Raw genomic sequence first — 22,513 nt, forward strand, 5'->3', positions numbered from 1 at the left:
CAAAGACCTCCTAGCTCCAATAAGTCCCAGCCTTCAGCACTACACAACTTCAAGATCAACATCCTCTCTGCAATCCCTGCGGCGTGGACATCCCTCATTGTTGTGCTGCTGAGGCCTCCCCTTTGACTCCCTGTACCTGCTACCTACTGGGGGCTCCAACGATCCCTGCTGGCTCTCCTGCTTGCTGGGTCTGGCCCCAACTTACCTGCAAATGAAGAGCCTCCTGGACTTGCTGGTCCCCAAAATTCTGCAACACTCCGTGCAACACTTTCTTGCATTTGCCAAGGCTTGTCGGTGATTCTGCTGACCACTGACCCCTCTGCAATCCGATGACCGGCATGCAACACCTCGTGGAATACTCCTGGGATCTTCCTGCATCCCCTGGACTCCACAGCTGTACTTCTTCTATCACCGTCCACCAGGAAAGCATCCCCAAGAAGGGAGGGCATTGCCCCCTGCACCACCTGGTCACCCCTCAGTGGTCTGGACTTTGTCCCCTCTTTCCTTAGGTTCTTTTCTTCCAGAATCCACACCTGGGTTCCACCCACATGGTCCACAGGTTGCAACAGCAGCTGGACAACCGAGGTCCCCACTGACTTCAACACGAAGTTCCGAGATAACTTCACCCCTATGCAACTGGGCTCACTGCTGTAGGTACTCAGCCACTCCAGGTAACCAAGGGTGGGGGCACTCTTGACCCTCCCTTGTCCCATTGGGCTTCTTCAGGGTCCTCTGGGAAGGGTCCTAAAACTACAACTGCGACTTCCCCACATTATCCTATGGACACTGACCTGTGGTTACAACTCTGCACACAGGCGCCTTGGGGAATCCTAGCTACTTACCTTTGGTGTTTTAGTGCTTTCCCAGTCGTAAGGGTTCTTGGGTGGTAGTTTGGATTAGTAATGATTCCTGCATTCCATTTTTTTTTTTTGTATATGTTTCACCCCACCCACCCCAGGAGGGGCCCATGTTATTTTATGCTTTTACTTACCTGTTTCACAGTATATTTTTATATGTTCAATTTATATAATAAATAATACATTATTTTCCTAACACGGGTGTGGTTCTTTCCTGTGTGCACATTACTGACTGACCTGTGAGGAATTTGCAATTGCTTAATACTCTCCTGATTAAGCCTTGGCTGCTCTCAACAGCTACCTTTTGAGAGCTCTGGTTATCTAGAACCTCTTGCACTATCAATAAGGGTTGCTTGGACTCAGTACAGGGTGCCTCACCTATAGGTGTACAACATATACTGAGCCAGCCTCCTACACACATAAGTTGGTCCACCTTAGGGGTGGGAATGGCATGATGTAGGCACACCTCCTAATCTTACTAATTTTCCCACCTGTCTTGCTGCCAAGAAGTGCTAACAGAACAAGGGGGTGTTTTTCTCCACTATCTGAAGAGACCTGGGTATTAAAACAAAGGAGGCTGGTCCTTTGACGTTTCCTGACCTGGAATGTCCAACAAACCTGGAAGAGGTAATAACACCCCCGCCCAAAGGAGCCTTTGTTCCTGGATCCGAGAGCACTGGCTCTTACCTCAGGAGGTCAGAAATCTATCTAGGGTGGCTGTACTGGTTTAGACCAGTCAGTTAACACACTAGCAGTTGGGTAGGTTTTCAGGCGCCACCTCTGAGTGCATGTATTAATAAACCCATCACTGTATTCAGCGAGGGTTTATTTATATGAAATGTTTGATACCAACATCGCTAGTTTCAGTAAAGTCATCATGTAGCTGCCGGGACTCATAATGACCAGTGTCCAGCACAAAATGGCTTCCCTGTCTACTTGCTGTGTCTCAGAATCGACAAAGACATAGCAGAGGCATATCCGGTCATGCAGATACGTCCTCACCTATAATATAATGCACTCTGCCTTAGGGCTGCAGGCCTTCTGTAGTGGTGACTTATAAATATCCAATGCAGTGGAAGGGGGTTGGGTACATGGGGATGTGGGACAGGTCTTGTTTTCCCTTTTGTCTGCACCAAGACACACAGCCTGCGGTGGCAGTACTGTGTGCATTTGGTGTGAGGTTCCTGAGGGTGGCACATTTCATGTTGTAACCCTTAAGGACCCTCTTTAGTACTCCAGAACAATGGTACGAGGAGTACTATTTACAAGGGACTTACAGATGGTGCCAACTGAGAGACACAACTGTACAATTTAGGGCAGGAGATCTGGCACTGGGGATCTAGACAGTTGGAACCCAGTGCACTTTTAGCCGAAATCACATCAGGTACCAGGCAAAAAGTCGGAGCTAACCATGCCAAAAAGGGTGCTTTCCTACACAGAAGCTTAAGCTGCTAGGTCACATCTCCTCACCTTAGGTTTTGAAATCCTTGGCAGCTGTGCAGGAAGCATTAGTGGGGCTAGTGTGCCATGTTTACACCAAGGAGTATGCAAATGACCTCTTATGCAACAGATACATCAAATTGTAAGCATTGAATGAGGCTTCAATCCACCTTAGAGGCTAGTGTTCTTCACTAATGCCTCTTTTTGTAATGATCACCCCCAAGGTTTTGGACTGAAGCTGCAGGTTTTTCGACTTTGAGAGTGCACTAAGGACTACCAAGCAGACCTCAGTGCCGGTGGCCTAGCCTTTAAAACTGTATGTTTCATTGGCGTATACTCAACTGACAAACTAATTTACTTTTAAGTCCACAGTATATAGTACCAGGGTTATCGAGGGCCCAAGTTATCGTGTCCCCCTTGGAGACTTAAGCATTTTTGTGCCACTCTGAATGGAACAGAGTAGACTGTGTCTCTCAGCCTGCCACTATAGACTAGTCGATTTTGCCATTTTAATCAATTGCACAGCCCAAAGTCCCTTTTTATGTGTGTACGTCACCCATACAACAGGGTTTTCATGTCCTAAGGCAGGGGGCAGCATTGTAAACCATGTGTTAACATGTTCTGACAGTAAAAACCTACAATTGTAATTTTTACTGGGAGAGAGACGGGTAGCCCAATAGACAAGTACAAAGTTACACACTGACAACTCAGCTGTGCTGACCTCTGATGGGGTACCAAAGCAGGTACTTGAGGGAATGAAACAGCTTGTTAAATTAAGCCTGACTTCATGCCCGAGTCGTAATTAATGTAACTTGTAGCCACATGCAACTTTTAGAAAGTTATTACTCTGTTGCTCAGTTTTCCAGGAGGCATTTGCTGAAGATGGCCACAAGACAGCCTTCTGTCCTCCTGGGGAGACAAGTGATTGGCTCCCAGGTCAGGTAACAATAGAGGCCTGCCACTAGAGTTACCTCCTCCTGGCAGAGTGTTGCCCCAAAACGCAAACTTCAAAGGGGATGCCTCCTTTGAAGGACAAATGGCAAGCACACTTGAGAGGTGGCTGCTCTTTTGTCTGGGTAGACAGGTGGTGTCAGGGATGGACAAGGGAGAAACACTGGTCAATTTGTTTTTGTCATAGGAATGTAGCTCCCAGCTAGCCACACCTCTAGGATGGGCTACTGAGCGCCACACACCAAGAGAGGGGTCCCAATACCATGGGAGTTTGCAGAATACAGCAAACTTGGCTAGCTGGATGCCACACTTCACAGGAAGTTGTCATTAGGCCAGAGAAAACTTAGCATTCCAATGGCAAGTCTCTTCGACTTTCCCTGAAGGCACTTTCTGGACATAAATATGGCATCCCTGGCACCATGATCTCATATCTTGCTTGATTGGAGAAGAAGATGAAAGAAGAACTGCCCTGATGACCCTGGAGGAAAAGACAAGGCTGCACCAAAGTTTGACTGCATAGGCTGCTCCTTGGGCTAGCGAAGGAAAGGACTGTGCCTGCTGTGTCCTGCTTGTGGATAAGTCATCCCCGAACCCAGCCAGAATAAGAGACTCCAAGAGCCAGTTGGATGACTTTCTGTTCGCAGCATGGGGCCTCAAAAGCGGAAGAATCCTGCCTGGGGGAGTTGGTAGCCTAGATTACCAGATCAATGCTTCTCATTGCAGTGCAGCTAGGAGACTGTGACCTGGTGCTCAAAGTTGCACCCGAGTCTGCCAAACTCTGGAGATTTGTTTGAGTGTAGTTTGGTCACTCAGAAGGAGAGGTATCACCAAAATTAGTAAACCAATGACTTTGCTGGGCCCAGTGACCACCAGTCCAGTGGCAACTGGATTATTGCTGGACCAAAGAGGACTTTGAGAGACATCAACCCCTGTGGCCAAAGTTACACCACAGGGACCATGTGCAGAAGAGTGGCCCCAGGAAGACTCCAGTAGACCATACAGCATCTTCGAGTGTGGCCTTTGGATCTGGAAAACTCCATACAGGTCAAAGGCAAGGGGCCACTGACACTGGAACTGGACTTAGGACTGGAACTGCTTAGGACTTAGGTAACTGTTTCTTCAGGTCTGCTGGTCACCTTAAACCGCATTGCACTTTGACCAAAGTTTTTCTTGAAAAAGTTTTTAAGTGTCAAATTGGTTAAATTTGCCAATCCTTATTCACAGTTGAGTAAAAAGTCTACATTTATTGTTCCTTGCATAATCTATATCTCCGGAAGCCTCTGGAGGATCTTTTTTGTTTTGGTGTCCATAAAAATATGTTTTTTTCTAATTGGGAGGCAGATTTCTTGAGCATCGAGTTTCTTTCTTCTTCATTTGTTTTGGTGCTCTTTAAATACTTTACACTTCTTACTTTGTGGAAGTCTGACTGCTCAGAGCCACAGCTATCCAGGGTTAAGTAAACGTTTAACAAACAAAACCTGACTGGTCCTACAAGAGTTGGTAGTGTATTACACAGTGAGGTATCACAATAACCACAACCAGTTCCTCACACTCACTAACAGTGAGCATCACAGCTTGTCACTCAGTCTTACTCAGGGTATCAAGGGTGTAGACAATGATATTCAGCATCATTGCTCACCAGGGTCATATGCATGGATTGTCAGTCTTCCATTCTGGAAGACAGTTCCACTTGCTGGGTTTAATTTCCACATGGTGAAGTACAAGTTACTTACCTTCGGTAACAATATATCTGGCAGAGACATATTCTAGTTGCAGATTCCTTACCTTTGAATTTCCCCAGGCGTCAGATTGGATCTGGAAGTGTTTTTCTTCGAGCAGTACACCTGCGTGCCGTTAGGTGGTGTCGGTCGACTCCGCGGGTGTCGTTGTCGTCGTGATGATGTCACAGTCATATATAGGCGCCACCCTGCGTGCTGGCGTCAGTTTTTTTTCACGACTTTCCAAGCCAGTTAGCGCAGAGCCATGAAGAACACTGAGAACGGTGTACCAGAACTAGGGCCCTTAGAAGGAAATACCTGTCCCTAGAAATCAGTTTGCAAAGTGGGGAGGATGGGCTGGTCGGTAAGGAATCTGCAACTAGAATATGTCTCACCAGATATATCGTTACCGAAGGTAAGCAACTTGTACATCTGATAGAGGCTTCTAGTTGCCGATTCCTTACATTTGAATAGATACCCAAGCAATACCATAACCGGTGATGGGCTGCAAACAAAGATCACACCAAAAAGTCCTGCAGACCTGACTGTCCAGGCAGCAGTGCTTGGTGAACGTGTGTAAGGACGCAGACGTTGCAGTCTGACAGATATCCAAGACTGGATATCCGCATGCTAACGCTGTGGTAGCAGCAGTTGCTCTGGTCGAATGAGCTCGCAAACCCTAAGGGGGTTGCTTTTTCACCAAAGCATAGCACATCTTGATGCAGAGGACTACCCATAGTGAGATGGTCCTCTTCTGCACCGCCTTCCCTTTCTTTGCACCCCCATATCCCACAAAGAGTTGATCGTCCACCTGGAAATCTTTGGTACAATCTAGCCAGAACGCCAATGCTCTTTCTGGATCCAGACGGTGGAGTCTCTCCTCCTCATGTGAGAGATGTGAGGGTGCGTAAAAAGTAGGCAAGGTGATAGATTGGCCTAAGTGAAAAGACATTACCACTTTGGGAAGAAAGGAAGCTCTGGTAAGAAGCACCACTTTGTCAGGATGCACTACTAGGAATGGTGGCTTTGAATAAAGAGCCTGAAGCTCACTTACTCTGCGAGCAGAAGTGATGACAACCAAGAAAGCTGTTTTAAGTGTTAAGAGCCATAAAGGACAATTGTGGAGCAGCTCGAAAGGGGCGCACATGAGGTATGTGAGGACCAAGTTTAAATCCCACCGGGGCAGGATGAATGGAACAGGAGGGAACATATGAGTGAGGACTTTAAGAAACCTCCCAACAATGGGGGATTTGAAAAGAGAAGGTTGGTCTGGTAGCCTTAAGAAGGCAGAGGTGGCAGACAAATATCCCTTGAGGGTGCCCAGAGCAGAGCCCTGCTGGGCAAGAGAAAGAATAAAGATAAGAACCTCAGAGAGGTGAAGAGACGGGATCAACAGATCCATATACTGTCCTGGTGGGGGGCCGTCTGGCCGCCAAGATGACATTACAGACTTCAGGTGGAAGGTCAAAAGCAGTCATCTGTCACCGCTCAATTACGCAAGGAGGCGGAGACTGGACAGATTCGAGTGGATAACCGTCCCCTGCTGCTGCGACAGAAGAGCCACCTGAAAGGCCATTCTGATCAGAGGATCGATGGCCACGCTCCAGAGCTCAAGATATCAGACTCTTCGTGCCTAGTCTGGAGCTACCAAGATTACTTGAGCCCGGTCTTGCCTGATCTTCTTCAGAACTCTGGGCAAAAGTGATATTGGCGGGAAGGGTGGACAGGGGGCCTGAGTTTCACTAGTGACGAAAAGCATCGCCGAGCGAGTGCCGCCTTGGAAACTCCAACGCACAAAACAGCTGACATTGCTCGTTCTCTAGGAGGCGAACAGATCTAACCAAGGCTCTCCCCACTGCTGAAAGAGACCTTGCGTCACTTCCGAATGTAGACGCCATTCGTGATCGACTACGCATTGATGGTTGAGTTTGTCTGCTCTGGTATTCAGCCGGCCAGCCAGATGTTGAGCCACCAGGGAAATGCCCTGGTGTTCCAGCCATGTCCAGAAGCGAAGAGCCTCTTGACAAAGGGACCATGACCCCACTCAGACTTGTTTATTGCAATACCACATGGCAGTGGTGTTGTCGGTGAACATCTGCACCACTTTTCCTTTGAGAGAGGGAGGGAATACATTAAATACAAGTCGGATCGCCCAGAGCTCCAAAAGGTTGATGTGGAGCACGGCCTCCACCAGAGACCAGAGGCCTCTGATCTCCGCCTCTCCCATGTGGCCGTCTCATGCCAGGAGTGATGCATCTGTCAATACTGGGAGATCTGGTTTGGGAAGGGAGAGGGATCTGCCCTTGACCCAATCTGGATTCAACAACCACCATTGCAGGTCTTTCGCAGTTCCCTCCGAAATCTGAACCATGTCGGAGAGATTCCCCTGATGCTGCGCCCACTGGAACTTCAGGTCCCACTGCAGAGCCTGCATATGCCATCTGGTACTTTGAACCAGCAGGATTCAGGAGGCCATGAGGCCCAGCAGCCTCAAAGTCATTCTCACCGAAATCCAGGATAGCGGCTGAAACATCGGTATCATAGCCCATAGATCCTAAACTTGCTTTTCGGGAGGATAAGCCCGAAACTGCATTGTGTCTAGAACAGCTCAGATGAAAGGGAGCATCTGAGAGGGAGTCAGGTGTGACTTCGGCATATTGATAGTGAACCCCAACGAATGCAGGAGGGTCGCCGTAGTCTGGAGGTGGGAGACTACTTTCTGGGGCGTGTCCGCCTTCAACAGCCAGTCATCGAGGGGGGAAGACTGGGACCCCTAACCTGCGCAGATGAGCTGCAACCACTACCATCACTTTCATGAACACCCGAGGGGCACTGGTAAGGCCAAAAGAGAGCATGGTAAACTGAAAGTGCTCGTGACCTACCATGAATCTTAGGTGTGGTCTGTGGGCCGGCAGGACAGGAATATGGAAGTAGGTGTCCTGCAAGTCCAACGCAACCATCCAGTCTCCAGGGTCCAGTGCAGAAAGGACCTGAGCCAGGGTTAACATCTTGAACTTCTCCTTCTTGAGGAAGAGATTGAGGGACCGAAGGTCTAGGATAGGGTAAAGACCCTTGTCCTGTTTGGGCACCAGAAAGTACCGGGAATAGCAACCACGACCTACTTCTGGAGCATGGACCCTCTCTATGGCTCCCTTGGACAAGCGAGCCTTGACTTCCTCATGAAGAAGTGCCAATTGATCTTCAGACAGGTGATCGAATTATGGTGGCATGGCTGGAGGAGAAGTCTCGAAGGGGAGAGGGTAGCCCCTTCAGACAATCTGTAGAATCCAAGTGTCTGTGGTAACGGATTCCCAGTGGGCAGATGGTGGCAAATTCTGCCGCCAACTGGTCCCGGTTGTCTCATCGGACTACGAAGGTTTAGAGGCAGAGGAGGGGGCCGGGTGGACTGGATGGCCAACTGACTCCCTGATCCACGAGGTCGGTGGATCCCACGTCTACGCAGGAACTGTGCAGCATACACGGGTCGGCTGCTCGGTGGAAATGGGCGCGGTTGGGTGCCCCTTCCGTAGCCACAAAAGGAGCAAGAGGCGGACGGAGGAGGCGAGGAGCGGCTGCAAGGCCAAGTGACTGAGCCGTAGCCCGGGAATCCTTAAAGCGCTCGAGCGCAGAGTCCTCCTTGTCTCCGAAGAGATGAGTGCCAAGGGCATGTCCATCAAGGATTGCTGGACATCCCCCAAAAAGCCAGACGTCCTCAACCAGGTGTGGTGTCTCAGTACCACCGTCGATGCAAGCGATCTGCCCAGTGAGCCGGTCGTATCCAATCCACAACAGATCATGAACTTGGCTGCGTCTCTCCCATCTGTCATGGCTTGGTCTCTTCCGGAACTTGGGGCAGCACTTGTGCGACCATATCGCAGAAAGTATTGGAATAGCATCCTAAAAGGCATGCAGTGTTCACAGATTGCAGTGCTAGACTGGCAGAAGAAAACATATTCTTCCGTAAGTTGTCCAGTCTTTTTGATTACCTGTCCGGGGTAGTGGTAGGAATGCGTCAGAGGACGAAGAAGGCTGGATGACAAGGCTCTCAGGCGTAGGGTGTTGGTCGAGGAAATGTGGGTCATTCGGAGCAGGCTGATGGTGGCAGGCAATCGTCCTATTCACAGAAGCCCCTGTGCTGGTTGTGGACCAGGTCCCCAGTAGGACATCTGTAAGTGCTTCGTTGAAGGGAAGAAGTGGTTCAGAGTTGGAGGCCCCAGGCTGAACGCACCAAGGATGAGTCAGACTTTCCAAATATGAGGTGCATGGTCTCATAGAACTCCTTTAGTTGGGCAGGGGTAGCCCCGGCTCCCAGACATTCGGGAAGGCATGGAGCAGACCCAGACTGAGGCTCCGTGGACGCAGGCCAAGAGCGTTGACACTCTTCCCGGCAGCGTTGGGGCGAAGTTGAAGAACGTTTCGCTTTCTTCGACTTCTTCTTATTACCCGAATGTCCAGATGATTTGGACGAAGAAGAATGGTGGTGCCTCTGTGACAGGTCTCCTTACCTTCCTCTCGAACAGGACCGATGCGGAATCGAGTGTCGTGCCACCATGAGCTTTAGGGACCGCCCCCTCAAAGCTTTCGCGGTCATGGCCCGACACTTGAAGCACAACTTCAGGTCGTGGTCGCACTCCAAACACCACAGGTACACGAGATGTGGATCCGTCACCGAAATTATGCGGTGACAGGAGTCGCAGGGCTTGAATCCGGTCTTATGGGACTTCCCTTGACACAGCAAAACTCATTAAAAAACAAATTCGACAGAATGTTGCAGTTAGCTCTTCTCCGGATCTGCACGTAGGCTGGCGCGGAAAGAAAAGAACTGATGTCAGCGTGCCGGGGTGGCATCTATGTATGACTGCAATGTCATCATAGCGACCTCGACGCCAACCGAGTCAACCGACGCCACTTAACGGCGCACAGGGGTACTGCCCAAAGAAAAAAAACTCCGGATCCAGTCGGACGCCTGGGGAAATTCAAAGGTAAGGAATCTGCAACTAGAAGTCTCTATCAGATATGGTGTCTCAATGAAAGTGGAATCTCACACATGGTGTACAAGTCCAACGGAGGAGCACAGTTTCACTCACTGAATGCAAGTCTTGCATCTAGGGGCAGAAGCCTCACTTGTTACTTTTGAGTCTCACAACATGTAAGTTGTTGAGTGAGTCAATCATCAGCCGACTTGTAGAGTGTAACTTATCTCCCATGAGGGTATCCAGGTGCTGGCAGGGTCCAGGGTTTCAGTTGAAGAGCTAAATTTTCAGCGTCCCATGGAACTCCTGTAGAGTAGGGGAGGTCCCGAGGGGCAAGGAGAGGCCATTCCAGGCTTTGGCCGAGCCTGGAGAAAAGTGTGTGGTGGAAGACCGTGTTGAAGGCTACTGAGAGAATGGGGAGGATAAGGGCAGCAGTCGCTCCTTTGTCGAGGATTGCCCAGATGTTGTCTGTGGTCATGATTAGGGCTGTCTTGGTGCTGTGGTTGCTGGAGAATCCGGTCTAGGAGGTGACTGTGTTCTAGGGAGATGGTAAGTTGTTGGCTAATGTCTTTTTTGATGTCTTCGGCTGGGAAAAGGCGCAAAAAGATGGGTCGGAAGTTGCTGTGTTTGCTGGGATCTGATAAAGGTCTCTTCAGCAGGGGTTTGATGTCTGCATGCTCTGTCTTTTGGGAAGGTGGCAGAATCCAGGAAGGTGTTGAGTGGTGTAGAAAGTTTGAGGCAGATCCTGGATGCGCCTAGGATAACGATGTGGTGGGGGCACGGGTCAGATGGGGCCCAAGAGTGGATTGATTTAATGAGGGTGATGGTGTCCTGAGTGGTGAGGTGATTGCAGGTGGTTGGTCATGTGTGAGGAGGAACGGCTGCAGAAAAAGCCTTCAGGCTTGAGATGGGTGTTGAACTTTTTGTTGATTTTGGCGACTTTGTTGTGGAAGAAGTCTGTGGAGGCGATTGCATAAGTCCTGAGAGGGAAAGATCTTCCATGTCACCATTGCGGGGTTGGTAAATTTCTTGACTATGCATAAGAGCACGTTAATGTAGTTTGGGTTAGCTTCGATACGAGATGCCAGGGCTTTTTCTTTCCGTCTCGCGTAATTGGCAATGCTATAGGTTGAGTGCAGATTTGAAGGTAGTTTTGTCAGCTAGGTCTTTGTGTACCACCTACTCTCAAGGTGCTTGCAGTGGTGCTTGGATGTTCTCAGGTCCTTGGAGTACCAGCTGGCTTACTTGGTGGGTCTTCTGTGTTTCTTGTTCTTGAGTGTGCACTTCACACCACAAATCACTTTTAGTGAACCTAACCTCTACGTGTTTGGTATCAATCATGTTGGAATCATACCCCAATACTGTTGGCAGTATTGGAAGTATGATTCCATGCACTCTGGAGGCTCCTTACAGGACCCCCAGCATTGCTCCTACCAGCCTTCCGGGGTTTTCTGGGCAGCCCAAGCTGCTGCCACCCCTAAGACAGGTTTCTGCCCTCCTGCTGCTTGAACAACTCAAGCCCAGGAAGGCAGAACAAAGGATTTCCTTGGAAAAGGAGGTTAACACCCTCTCCCTTTGGAAATAGGTGTTACATGGGTTGGGAGGGGTAGCCTCCCCAAGCACGTTGAATGCTTTGAAAGGCACATTTGGTGGCCTCTGTGCATAAACCAGTCTACACCGGTTCAGGGACCTCCAGGCCCTGCTCTGGGGCGAAACCAGATAATGGAAAGTGGAGTGACCACACCCCTTGTCCATCACCACCCCAGGTATAGCACCCAGAGATCCTCCAGAGGGTCCCTGGGTTCTGCCATCTTGAATCCAAGGTTGGCAAGGACCTTTGGGAGCATCTGAGTGTCCAGGTCAGGCAGGTGACATCAAAGTCCCCTCCAGATAGGTGGTCACCTGGCTAGGTGACCAATCCCCCTTTCAGGGCTAATACGGGTCTCTCTCTTGGATGGGTCCTCAGATTGTCTTGCAAGAGTCCAGCAGGACTTCTCTGCAACCTCTACTTCGACTTCTAGCCACTGCAACTGCATCTGGACCCTCCAGGAACCAACAATCGGCATCCACGACGAAGATTCTGCTTGCAACATTGTTGCAACAGCTCCTTCCAGCTTCTGCAACATTTCCCCGGCTGTGCATCCACTGAGGGCAGCAAGTTTCAGTCTTCACGAGAAGGAAGAAAGAATCTCCCTTGGAGTGAAGGAGTCATTCCCATGCATCCGCAGGCACCAAATGCAGCGATAACGGCCTGCATGGATCTCCCCTCATCCTGAGCTGCGAGGATCCTGCATCACGGGTGGTGGTCCAGAGTAGTCCTCTTGGTCCTCTCGGTCAGCTGTCCAACTTTGGTGGAGGTAAGCCCTTGTCTTCCCACGCAGGACAGTACCCCCGTGCTCAGTGTCTCTAGCAGCTACCAAGGCTTGTTGGCATTTCGTCCAAGGGATCTTCAGGCTCTGTATGCCCCAGCACTCCTTCCTGTGACGCACAGCCCTCTCCGTGCTTCTCCTGCGGCGTGGGACCCTTCTCCAGTTGTGCTGCATGGGCTCCTCTGCAACTCCTGGTTTCTTATCCAGTGGGTCTCCTGTGGGGGCTGCCTCTTCTTCTGTGGACTCCCTGCATTGCAGAGGGTCCTCCTAGGAGTTCACCCATGGGTTGAGTCCTCCTAGACCTTACTGGTCCCAACAGCTCTACTTTTTCTTCACCACAACTTCTGCCTTTGCCAAAGCTTGTTGGTGGCTCTTCTACGCCACTGACCGACTGCAATCATTCATCCGGTTTGGGATCACAACTGCACCATCCAGGAACTCTTCACCTGCTCCAGGGCTGCATTCCTGACTGTCTTCGTCCTATCGTCGATCAACTCCTGCAACCGCAGCTGGTATTGCATGAGGTATTGCATGAGTTTTGCATGTCTCCTAGATAAGCCTTAGCTGCTCACCCACAGCTACCTCCAGACAGCCTGGCTTATAGACACTGCCTAAACTACACTAATAGGGGATCCCTGGACCTAGTGTAAGTACCTTAGGTACCCACAACACACCAGGCCAACTTCCTAAACAGACTTAAAAAATCATTGGCAAAGCCAATAGACCTTGCCTATGTAAGAGCTCCTGGATTTGTCAATGTCTTAAAGCCATGTTGTAAACAATGTCTCACAGCAAAGAGCATGGGCTCTGAAAGGGAGAACAAAAACACAAAAAGGTGCACACTAGATTACATTGTGAGCAGTGGAACTAGAACAATAGAGAAGAAAGAATAACAAATGTGCTACGAGTCAGTAGAAGTAAAATAGAAGGGTGTATCCAATCTGAAAGGTTATTGGAACGCTTGAATGAATATTAAAGCTCAGATGATTCGGTCCTTTCATATACTTGTCTAAGATACTGTATAGATGTGGTATATAATCTAAAGAATTGTGTTTTATAAAGTGCAACTGGTGATACTCCAACTTACATCTTTCAATCATAGTCACTCAGGGAGAATGCTATCGACAGATCTAACATCTCTGTCTTTCAAAGTATTCAGATTTTGTCTTGTATCTTACCTCTTTTGTTTCCTTAAGTAGTCCACAACAAACAGCATTGTCCGCCTTGATATTTTATCTAAGACCGCTGGGATAACAAGGGCTTCTGGCTCTAAATTTGAAGACAGACCAAATGAAAAAAAAAATTGCATCTGTTATCTGTAGAAAGGGATTATGTTATAATGCTGTGCAAGTATAGCACTGCACTGCTCAAGCCCAATTACCTGAGTCTGCATTGGCTGGTGTAGTTGAACGGCTCGTTGAGGGGGCCGTTTTACAGCACGTGGTAAAAAAGCCCTGCACATGCTTGGACAAGAGCGTTCTCCAAGAATTGTTGGTATCCCCAAGTAGAATGTTGTGGATCAGGTATGGCAGCACGGTTTGACAAAAATCTGTTTTCACCTAGCAACGAACATTGCAAGTACAAATTAATTCATCTGGGATTGATACACAAAGTCCTAGAAATAAGTATAATTTTACAAACAATGAAATTCATATTTTCTTATGTTGCTTATCATAGCACTGTTCATAATGTCTAATAAACCTATAGTAGAAATGTCATAAAGCAAATTTGGTTCACCTAAGATCCCTGGCCAGTGACTCTGCTGAAGTTAAACCAACTTTGAGAACCTTGATAGTTATTACTACATTCCTCTATTGTCTCAGTTCCGGTTATTATTCAAGTTAAATGGCTAGTTGCGATACACTTACTAAAAAAAAAAATAGAATAAGATCTTCTTACAAAAGAGCACTTATAACACAATAGAGCTGTTACCTGCAGATTCTGAAGTCCTTCAAGGTCTCATTGCAGCTTCTCTCTTTAAAGCAGTCAAAATATAGCCTCAAAGTTATGTAGGCTGGATTTACATCCGAGCACAGCACTGATTTAGATGATAATTAACCTTGGTAACCACCAGATTGCAGTTGAATTAAGCAGCAATTTTATTAACTTGGCTTTTCCCCACCTAATTGTGAATGTTCTTTATCTTTGCTTGAGGAGGATTAATGGTATCAGCTGTATTTGACACCATTGATCCTTCAATCCTGGTGAATCGCACTGAGACAGAGGGGATCACTACCTCACTGCTTCGTTGGTTCTGATCCTTTCTCATTGTGTGTTGCTGATCAAATCAAATCATAAACATTTATATAGCGCGCTACTCACCCGTGCGGGTCTCAAGGCGCTAGGGGGAGGGGGTTACTGCTGCTCAAAGAGCCAGGTCTTGAGGAGTCTCCGGAATACGGAGTAGTCCTGGGTGGTCCTGAGGATGGTGGGGAGGCTGTTCCAAGTCTTGGCCGCCAGGTAGGAGAAGGACCTCCCACCCGCCGTGGAGCGGCGGATGCGAGGGACGGCGGTGAGAGCGAGGGTGGTGGAGCGGAGAAGACGGGTGGGAGCGTAGAAGCTGAGGCGGCGGTTGAGGTATTCTGGTCCCTTGTGGAGGGCTTTGTGTGCGTGGGTGAGGAGTCGGAAGGTGATCCTTTTGCTGACGGGAAGCCAATGCAGGTGTCTCAGGTGGGCGGAGATGTGGCTGTTGCGGGGTATGTCGAGGATGAGGCGGGCGGAGGCGTTTTGAATTCGTTGCAGACATTTCTGGAGTTTTGCGGTGGTCCCAGCGTAAAGGGTGTTGCCGTAGTCCAGGCGGCTCGTGACGAGGGCGTGGGTCACGGTCTTTCTGGTGTCGGCGGGGATCCAGCGGAAGATCTTCCGGAGCATGCGGAGGGTGAGGAAGAAGGAGGAGGACACGGCGTTGACTTGTTTGGTCATGGTGAGAAGTGGGTCCAAGATGAAGCCGAGGTTGCGAGCGTGGTCTGAGGGGGTCGGTGCGGTGCCAAGGGCGTGGGCCACCAGGAGTCGTCCCAGGCGGTTGGGGTGTTACCGAGGATGAGGACTTCCGTTCTGTCTGAGTTCAGTTTCAGACGGCTGAGTCTCATCCAATCTGCGACGTCCTTCATCCCATCTTGCAGGTTGGTCTTTGCGCTGGTGGGGTCCTTGGTGAGGGAGAGTATCAGTTGAGTGTCGTCGGCGTAGGAGGTGATGATGATGCTGTGCTTGCGTACGATGTCGGCGAGGGGGCTCATGTAGACATTGAAGAGTGTCGGGCTGAGCGAGGAGCCTTGTGGGACGCCGCAGATGATCTCGGTGGGGTCTGAGCGAAAAGGTGGGAGGTAGACTCTTTGAGAGCGGTTGGAGAGGAAGGAGGCGATCCAGTCCAGGGCCTGGCCTTGGATCCCGGTGGAGCGGAGGCGGGTTATTAGGGTGCGGTGACAGACGGTGTCGAAGGCAGCCGAGAGGTCGAGGAGGATGAGGGCGACTGTTTCACCGTTGTCCATCAGGGTTCTGATGTCGTCTGTGACTGAGATGAGGGCGGTTTCAGTGCTGTGGTTGGCTCGGAATCCGGATTGAGAGGGGTCGAGAAGGTTGTTGTCTTCAAGGAAGTTGGTAAGCTGCTTGTTGACGGTCTTCTCTATGACTTTGGCAGGGAAGGGGAGGAGCGAGATGGGGCGGAAGTTCTTCAGGTCGCTTGGGTCAGCCGTAGGTTTCTTCAGTAGGGCGTTGACTTCAGCGTGTTTCCAGCTTTCGGGAAAGGTAGCAGACGAAAACGAGGAGTTGATGATGATCTGGAGGTGCGGGGCGATGATGTTGTTGGCTTTATTGAAGATGAAGTGTGGGCAGGAGTCCGAGGGGGCACCGGAGTGGATTGAGTTAATGGTGGTTTTGGTCTCTTCTGTGTTGATGTGGGTCCAGGCGTTGAGGGTGATGGCTGGGGGTGTGGGTTCAGTGTTGGTCGGCTGGGTCTGGTGTCCGAAGCTGTCGTATAGGTCGGTAATCTTACGATGGAAGAAGGTGGCGAGGGAGTTGCACAGGTCTTGTGAGGGCGTGATGGCGTTGGCGTTGGGGTTGGAGAACTCTTTTACGTTGCTGAAGAGTTCTCTGCTGTTGTGGCTGTTTTTGTCCAGTCTGTCTGTGAAGAAATTCCTTTTGGCTGCGCGGATCAGATGGTGGTGTTCGCGGGTAGCGTTCTTGAGGGCGGTCATGTTGTCTGCGGTGTGGTCCTTACGCCAGGCTTTCTCGAGGGCGCGACAGGTTTTCTTTGATTCCTTAAGGGTGTCCGAGAACCAGAGAGGTTTTTTGGTCTTGGCCTGTCTTGGAAGGCGTCTGAGGGGAGCGAGGTTGTCTGCGCAGTTGGTGATCCAGTTCGTGAGGCTGAGGGCTGCGTCGTTGGGTTCGGCGGCGAGGGTGGGTTGGTTGTCGATGAGCGTGGAGAAAAGCTGTTCTTCAGGGATTTTGTTCCACTGTCGACGAGGGATGGGTTGAGTGCGGAGGTGCCGGGTCTCGCGTCGGAAGGTGAAGTGGACACAACTGTGGTCGGTCCAGTGTAGAGCGGAGGCGTGGCTGAAGGAAACGTGTTTGCTGGCGGAGAAGATGGGGTCGAGCGTGTGTCCGGCGATGTGGGTGGGGGTGTTCACCAGTTGCTTGAGGCCGAGGTTGGCGAAATTGTGGAGCAGGGCAGTGGTGTTGGGGTCGTTGTTCTGTTCCAGATGGAAGTTGAGGTCGCCGAGGAGGATGTAGTCTGGCGAGGCGTGGGCGTGCGGGGAGATGAAGTTGGTGATGGAGTCGCTGAAGAGGGCGCGCGGTCCGGGTGGACGGTAGATGAGGGATCCTCTGAGGGTGGTCCTGGGGTCTGTGCGGTGTCTTCGGTGGAGGTGGTGACGCTGATGGAGTCTTTGAAGACGATGGCGATTCCTCCTCCTACTTGGTTGGTGCGGTCTTTCCTGGAAATCTTGTAGCCTTCGGGGATGGCTATGGCGATGTCGGGGGCCGAAGAGGCGTTCATCCAGGTCTCAGTGATGAAGGCGACGTCTGGTGCGGTGGAGTCCAGGAGGTCCCAGAGTTCAACGGCGTGCTTGTGGACGGATCGAGCGTTGATCAGGATGCATTTGAGGTGGCTGATGGCGCGTGGGCTGGTGGTCGTGGTAGTTTCATGGTGGAAGGTAAGTTTGCAGGTGTGACATGCAAAGGGTCCGTGGGTCCGTTTCGGGTTGGCTTGGAAGCAGGTGCTGGAGCGCCCTGGGTTGAGGGCGTGGAGGGTGATGGGGTCGTAGCGGTGCAGCAGGGTTTGGGAGTGCTGAGGGCCAGGGGTCGTGGCGCTGGGCGCGGGCCAGGCGCAGACGGGCTTGCCTTTGGCGCGCCTTCGGTGCGCCAGCGGCGCCGTCGCGCAGCGGCTGCCATAAGAGGGAGGAGGGGTCAGCTGGGGGCGGGGGACTGGAGTGGGGCGACGAATGGGAGCTGGGGGGGCGGGGGCGTGCAGGAGGTGGCGGCGGGAAAGCGGAGGAGGGGGACAGGTAGAGGGGAGAAGAGATGGGGAGGGGGGGGTTAAGGGTGGTGGGGGTGAGTTTAGGAAGAGAGTTAGGAGGAAAGTTAGGAAGATAGGGGAGGGGGGTTATAGAGGTGGAGGTGGGTGAGGGTGAGAGATAGAAGATAGGGGGTTGCAGAGATGGAGGTGAGTGAGGGTGAGAGATAGAGTGAAAGGTTAGGAAGATAGGGGGTGTTACAGAGGAGGTGGCGAGGGAGGGAGGTCAGAGAGACGAGACAGGAGCAGGAGGGCAGGCGCGGGAAGAACCAAGAAGCAGGTAAAAGAAGAAGAGGAGCAGAAGAGGAGCCGAAGATCAGAAGACAGAAGAACACAGTAGAAGGTAAAGAAGAAGAGGAGCGCAGAAGAGAGAAGAACACAGAAGAAGGTAAAGGAGAGAAGAACACAGAAGAAGGTAAAGGAGAGAAGAACACAGAAGAAGGTAAAGAAGAAGAGGAGCGCAGAAGAGAGAAGAACACAGAAGAAGGTAAAGGAGAGAAGAACACAGAAGAAGGTGAAGAAGAAGAGGAGCGCAGAAGAGAGAAGAACACAGAAGAAGGTAAAGAAGAAGAGGAGCGCAGAAGGGAGAAGAACACAGAAGAAGGTAAAGAAGAAGAGGAGCGACGAGCAGCAGAGGGAAGAGCCAAGAAGAGGGACAGAGAAGGAGAAAGCACACGCAGGTCGCGGTGCAAAGGAGAGAGAGAGAAGCACACAGATGAAGACAGAAGACGGGGAGCAGGAGAGAAAGAAGAGTACAGATGAAGACTGCAGAGGAAGAGCACAGAGGAAGAACAGAGATGAAGAACAGAAGCAGGAGAGGCGGTGAGTAGTGCGGGGCAGGGCGAGGGGCTGGGCGGTGGGGGGGTACTTACTGTGAATTCGCTGGGCTTGCTAGGAGGTCTCAGGAGCCTGGGCTGGTGGAGCTGCAGTGGCAGGGGGAGCGACCTACCCTTGGGTCAAGGGTCGCTAGCTCTGTCGCGCAGTGGCCGCCATAAGAGGGAGGATGGGGGGGAGGGGTCAGCTGGGGGCGGGACTGGGGCGACGAATGGGAGCTGGGGGGGCGTGCAGGAGGTGGCGGCGGGAAAGCGGAGGGAGGGGGACAGGTAGAGGGGAGAAGAGATGGGGGAGTGGGGGTTAAGGGTGGTGGGGGTGAGTTTAGGAAGAGAGTTAGGAGGAAAGTTAGGAAGATACGGGAGGGGGGGTTTTAGAGGTGGAGGTGGGTGAGGGTGAGAGACAGAAGATAGGGGGTTGCAGAGATGGAGGTGAGTGAGGGTGAGAGATAGAGTGAAAGGATAGGAAGATAGGGGGTGTTACAGAGGAGGTGGCGAGTGAGGGAGGTCAGAGAGACGAGACAGGAGCAGGAGGGCAGGCGCGGGAAGAACTAAGAAGCAGGTAAAAGAAGAAGAGGAGCAGAAGAGGAGCCGAAGATCAGAAGACAGAAGAAAACAGTAGAAGGTAAAGAAGAAGAGGAGCGCAGAAGAGAGAAGAACACAGAAGAAGGTAAAGGAGAGAAGAACACAGAAGAAGGTAAAGAAGAAGAGGAGCGCAGAAGAGAGAAGAACACAGAAGAAGGTAAAGGAGAGAAGAACACAGAAGAAGGTGAAGAGGAGCGCAGAAGAGAGAAGAACACAGAAGAAGGTAAAGAAGAAGAGGAGCGCAGAAGGGAGAAGAACACAGAAGAAGGTAAAGAAGAAGAGGAGTGACGAGCAGCAGAGGGAAGAGATAAGAAGAGGGACAGAGAAGGAGAAAGCATACGCAGGTCGCGGTGCAAAGGAGAGAGAGAGAAGCACACAGATGAAGACAGAAGACGGGGAGCAGGAGAGAAAGAAGAGTACAGATGAAGACTACAGAGGAAGAGCACAGAGGAAGAACAGAGATGAAGAACAGAAGCAGGAGAGAAGGTGAGTAGTGCGGGGCAGGGCGAGGGGCTGGGCGGTGGGGGGGGGGGGTACTTACTGTGAATTCGCTGGGCTTGCTAGGAGGTCTCAGGAGCCTGGGCTGGTGGAGTTGCAGCGGCAGGGGGAGGGACCTACCCTTGGGTCAAGGGTCGCTAGCTCTGTCGCGCAGCGGCCGCCATAAGAGGGAGGATGGTGGGGGGAGGGGTCAGCTGGGGGCGGGGGACGGGACTGGGGCGACGAATGGGAGCTGGGGGGGCAGGGCGTGCAGGAGGTGGCGGCGGGAAAGCGGAGGGAGGGGGACAGGTAGAGGGGAGAAGAGATGGGGAGGGGGGGGTTAAGGGTGGTGGGGTGAGTTTAGGAAGAGAGTTAGGAGGAAAGTTAGGAAGATAGGGGAGGGGGGTTATAGAGGTGGAGGTGGGTGAGGGTGAGAGATAGAAGATAGGGGGTTGCAGAGATGGAGGTGAGTGAGGGTGAGAGATAGAGTGAAAGGATAGGAAGATAGGGGGTGTAACAGAGGAGGTGGCGAGTGAGGGAGGTCAGAGAGACGAGACAGGAGCAGGAGGGCAGGCGCGGGAAGAACCAAGAAGCAGGTAAAAGAAGAAGAGGAGCAGAAGAGGAGCAGAAGAGGAGCCGAAGATCAGAAGACAGAAGAAAACAGTAGAAGGTAAAGAAGAAGAGGAGCGCAGAAGAGAGAAGAACACAGAAGAAGGTAAAGGAGAGAAGAACACAGAAGAAGGTAAAGAAGAAGAGGAGCGCAGAAGAGAGAAGAACACAGAAGAAGGTAAAGGAGAGAAGAACACAGAAGAAGGTGAAGAAGAGGAGCGCAGAAGAGAGAAGAACACAGAAGAAGGTAAAGAAGAAGAGGAGCGCAGAAGAGAGAAGAACACAGAAGAAGGTAAAGGAGAGAAGAACACAGAAGAAGGTGAAGAAGAGGAGCGCAGAAGAGAGAAGAACACAGAAGAAGGTAAAGAAGAAGAGGAGCGCAGAAGGGAGAAGAACACAGAAGAAGGTAAAGAAGAAGAGGAGCGACGAGCATTAGAGGGAAGAGCCAAGAAGAGGGACAGAGAAGGAGAAAGCACACGCAGGTCACGGTGCAAAGGAGAGAGAGAGAAGCACACAGATGAAGATAGAAGACGGGGAGCAGGAGAGAAAGAAGAGTACAGATGAAGACTACAGAGTAAGAGCACAGAGGAAGAACAGAGATGAAGAACAGAAGCAGGAGAGGAGGTGAGTAGCGCGGGGCAGGGCGAGGGGCTGGGCGGTGGGGGGTACTTACTGTGAATTCGCTGGGCTTGCTAGGAGGTCTCAGGAGCCTGGGCTGGTGGAGCTGCAGCGGCAGGGGGAGCGACCTACCCTTGGGTCAAGGATCAGTTCCACTTTCATTCTGAACATCTCCACAGGCCATTGAATGCAGAGTTACCCAGGGATTGGCTGTGTCCTCTAATATATTTAATCTATCTATATGTTAAGTCTCTTTAAGACCTCATCCAAATGAGGATCACCAAATCTTCTCCAAATTTAAAATGGTAGAATGCACCTGGAATGTGACCCAGGAAGGCTGCTGGATCATACTTATCCACAATGACAGTATTTCTTATCTGCAACATGTTAAATTTACTGTTCAGCTAAGTATATTCCAAGTACTGACAACAATCAAACCGTCCATTACTTGAGCATTCATTGCTAACCACCCACAAGCCCCACCCCTCAGCAACATAGAATTGCTTATTACACTGTAATGTCACCTAGGTGATTCCGTGGTTACATCAGATTACAGAATTAAGGACTATCTATAAACTCTGTGGTTTTCTTTCCCTTAAGCTGGAAAGAGGCTTTGTTATTATATCATTGTATTTCAACTGTCACTTTAAGCACGGGCTTTCTTACCTCACACATTGGCCTCACTAACTGAAGCACTTCACTTTTCACCCCACCACTGTCCAGCAGCGTGCAAGTGAGGTTTTTAATCCAGCTGTCATGCTGTCCCATCTGTGGACTCCACACACCGTGATCATCCAAGCTTTCTTGTGGGCTCTGTCTGGAAATATTTGGAACTTCAAGAAACTGACAAAATAAAGGTGGATAAATCAATGTTGTCCCTGTTAACTGCACATTCGACAAAAAAACATAGCAGTAGGGAACAATAAAAGGACATCTCATCAGTTAATCTAGAAATTCAGCCTTTACTATAAATGAGATAAAACCCAAACCACACACTGAAACTAGCATAGCATTAGAAGGTTTAAAACTAAGTTGTATATGTTGATTTTATTTTTTGTTTAGAATTTTCGTATTACTTTAAGACATTTTAATTTAAATACAGTACCTTACACGATATCATTATAAGATGACAAGTGCGCATTAAAGACTTTTCCCTCTAAAGGTTTAGATTTGTGCTGTTTGGCTGAAATCACATGTCAGATATAGTGTGCTGCACCATGGATCAATCACCTTCATAATAAACACCACTAAAAAAAGTGGATGGAAATGTTCCTCATCGACAGTATCCAGAAAGACTTTCACGTAAGGCGGTGTTGCAGGCAAAACCACGGATATCACATCCGACAAATTGTCTCAGATGTTTTATATAGAACAAGTTGGAAAGGGACCTCTATAAGCTAGAGAAAGCTCACAAAAAATCAAGCCCTCTAACAGGTTATTACAGAGATGATAATAAAGGGACAAACAAACCCCTTATCTATAAATAGAGCAGACGAACAACTACTTGCATTCTGTATAACTCTTTCTGGTGGATACTTTACTGAACTGCCGATTCCACACCACACAATACTCCCTAG

At 50.3% G+C, this 22,513-nt stretch overlaps 1 protein-coding gene across 1 annotated transcript in view; it reads right to left on the reverse strand.

Moving 5' to 3' along the window:
* The window catches only part of ATM (ATM serine/threonine kinase), a 1,319,133-nt gene that overhangs the window by 495,143 nt on the left and 801,477 nt on the right, over window positions 1-22,513 (reverse strand). Inside the window, exons 36-38 of the mRNA XM_069202321.1 lie at window positions 21,603-21,779; window positions 13,690-13,867; window positions 13,487-13,577 (exon numbers count right to left, since the gene is read on the reverse strand). Of these exons, the coding sequence (XP_069058422.1) occupies window positions 13,487-13,577; window positions 13,690-13,867; window positions 21,603-21,779 (446 nt within the window). The remainder of the gene's footprint in view (window positions 1-13,486; window positions 13,578-13,689; window positions 13,868-21,602; window positions 21,780-22,513) is intronic.

Source organism: Pleurodeles waltl, chromosome 8 (assembly GCF_031143425.1).
Source record: "Pleurodeles waltl isolate 20211129_DDA chromosome 8, aPleWal1.hap1.20221129, whole genome shotgun sequence".
NCBI lineage: Eukaryota > Metazoa > Chordata > Amphibia > Caudata > Salamandridae > Pleurodeles > Pleurodeles waltl.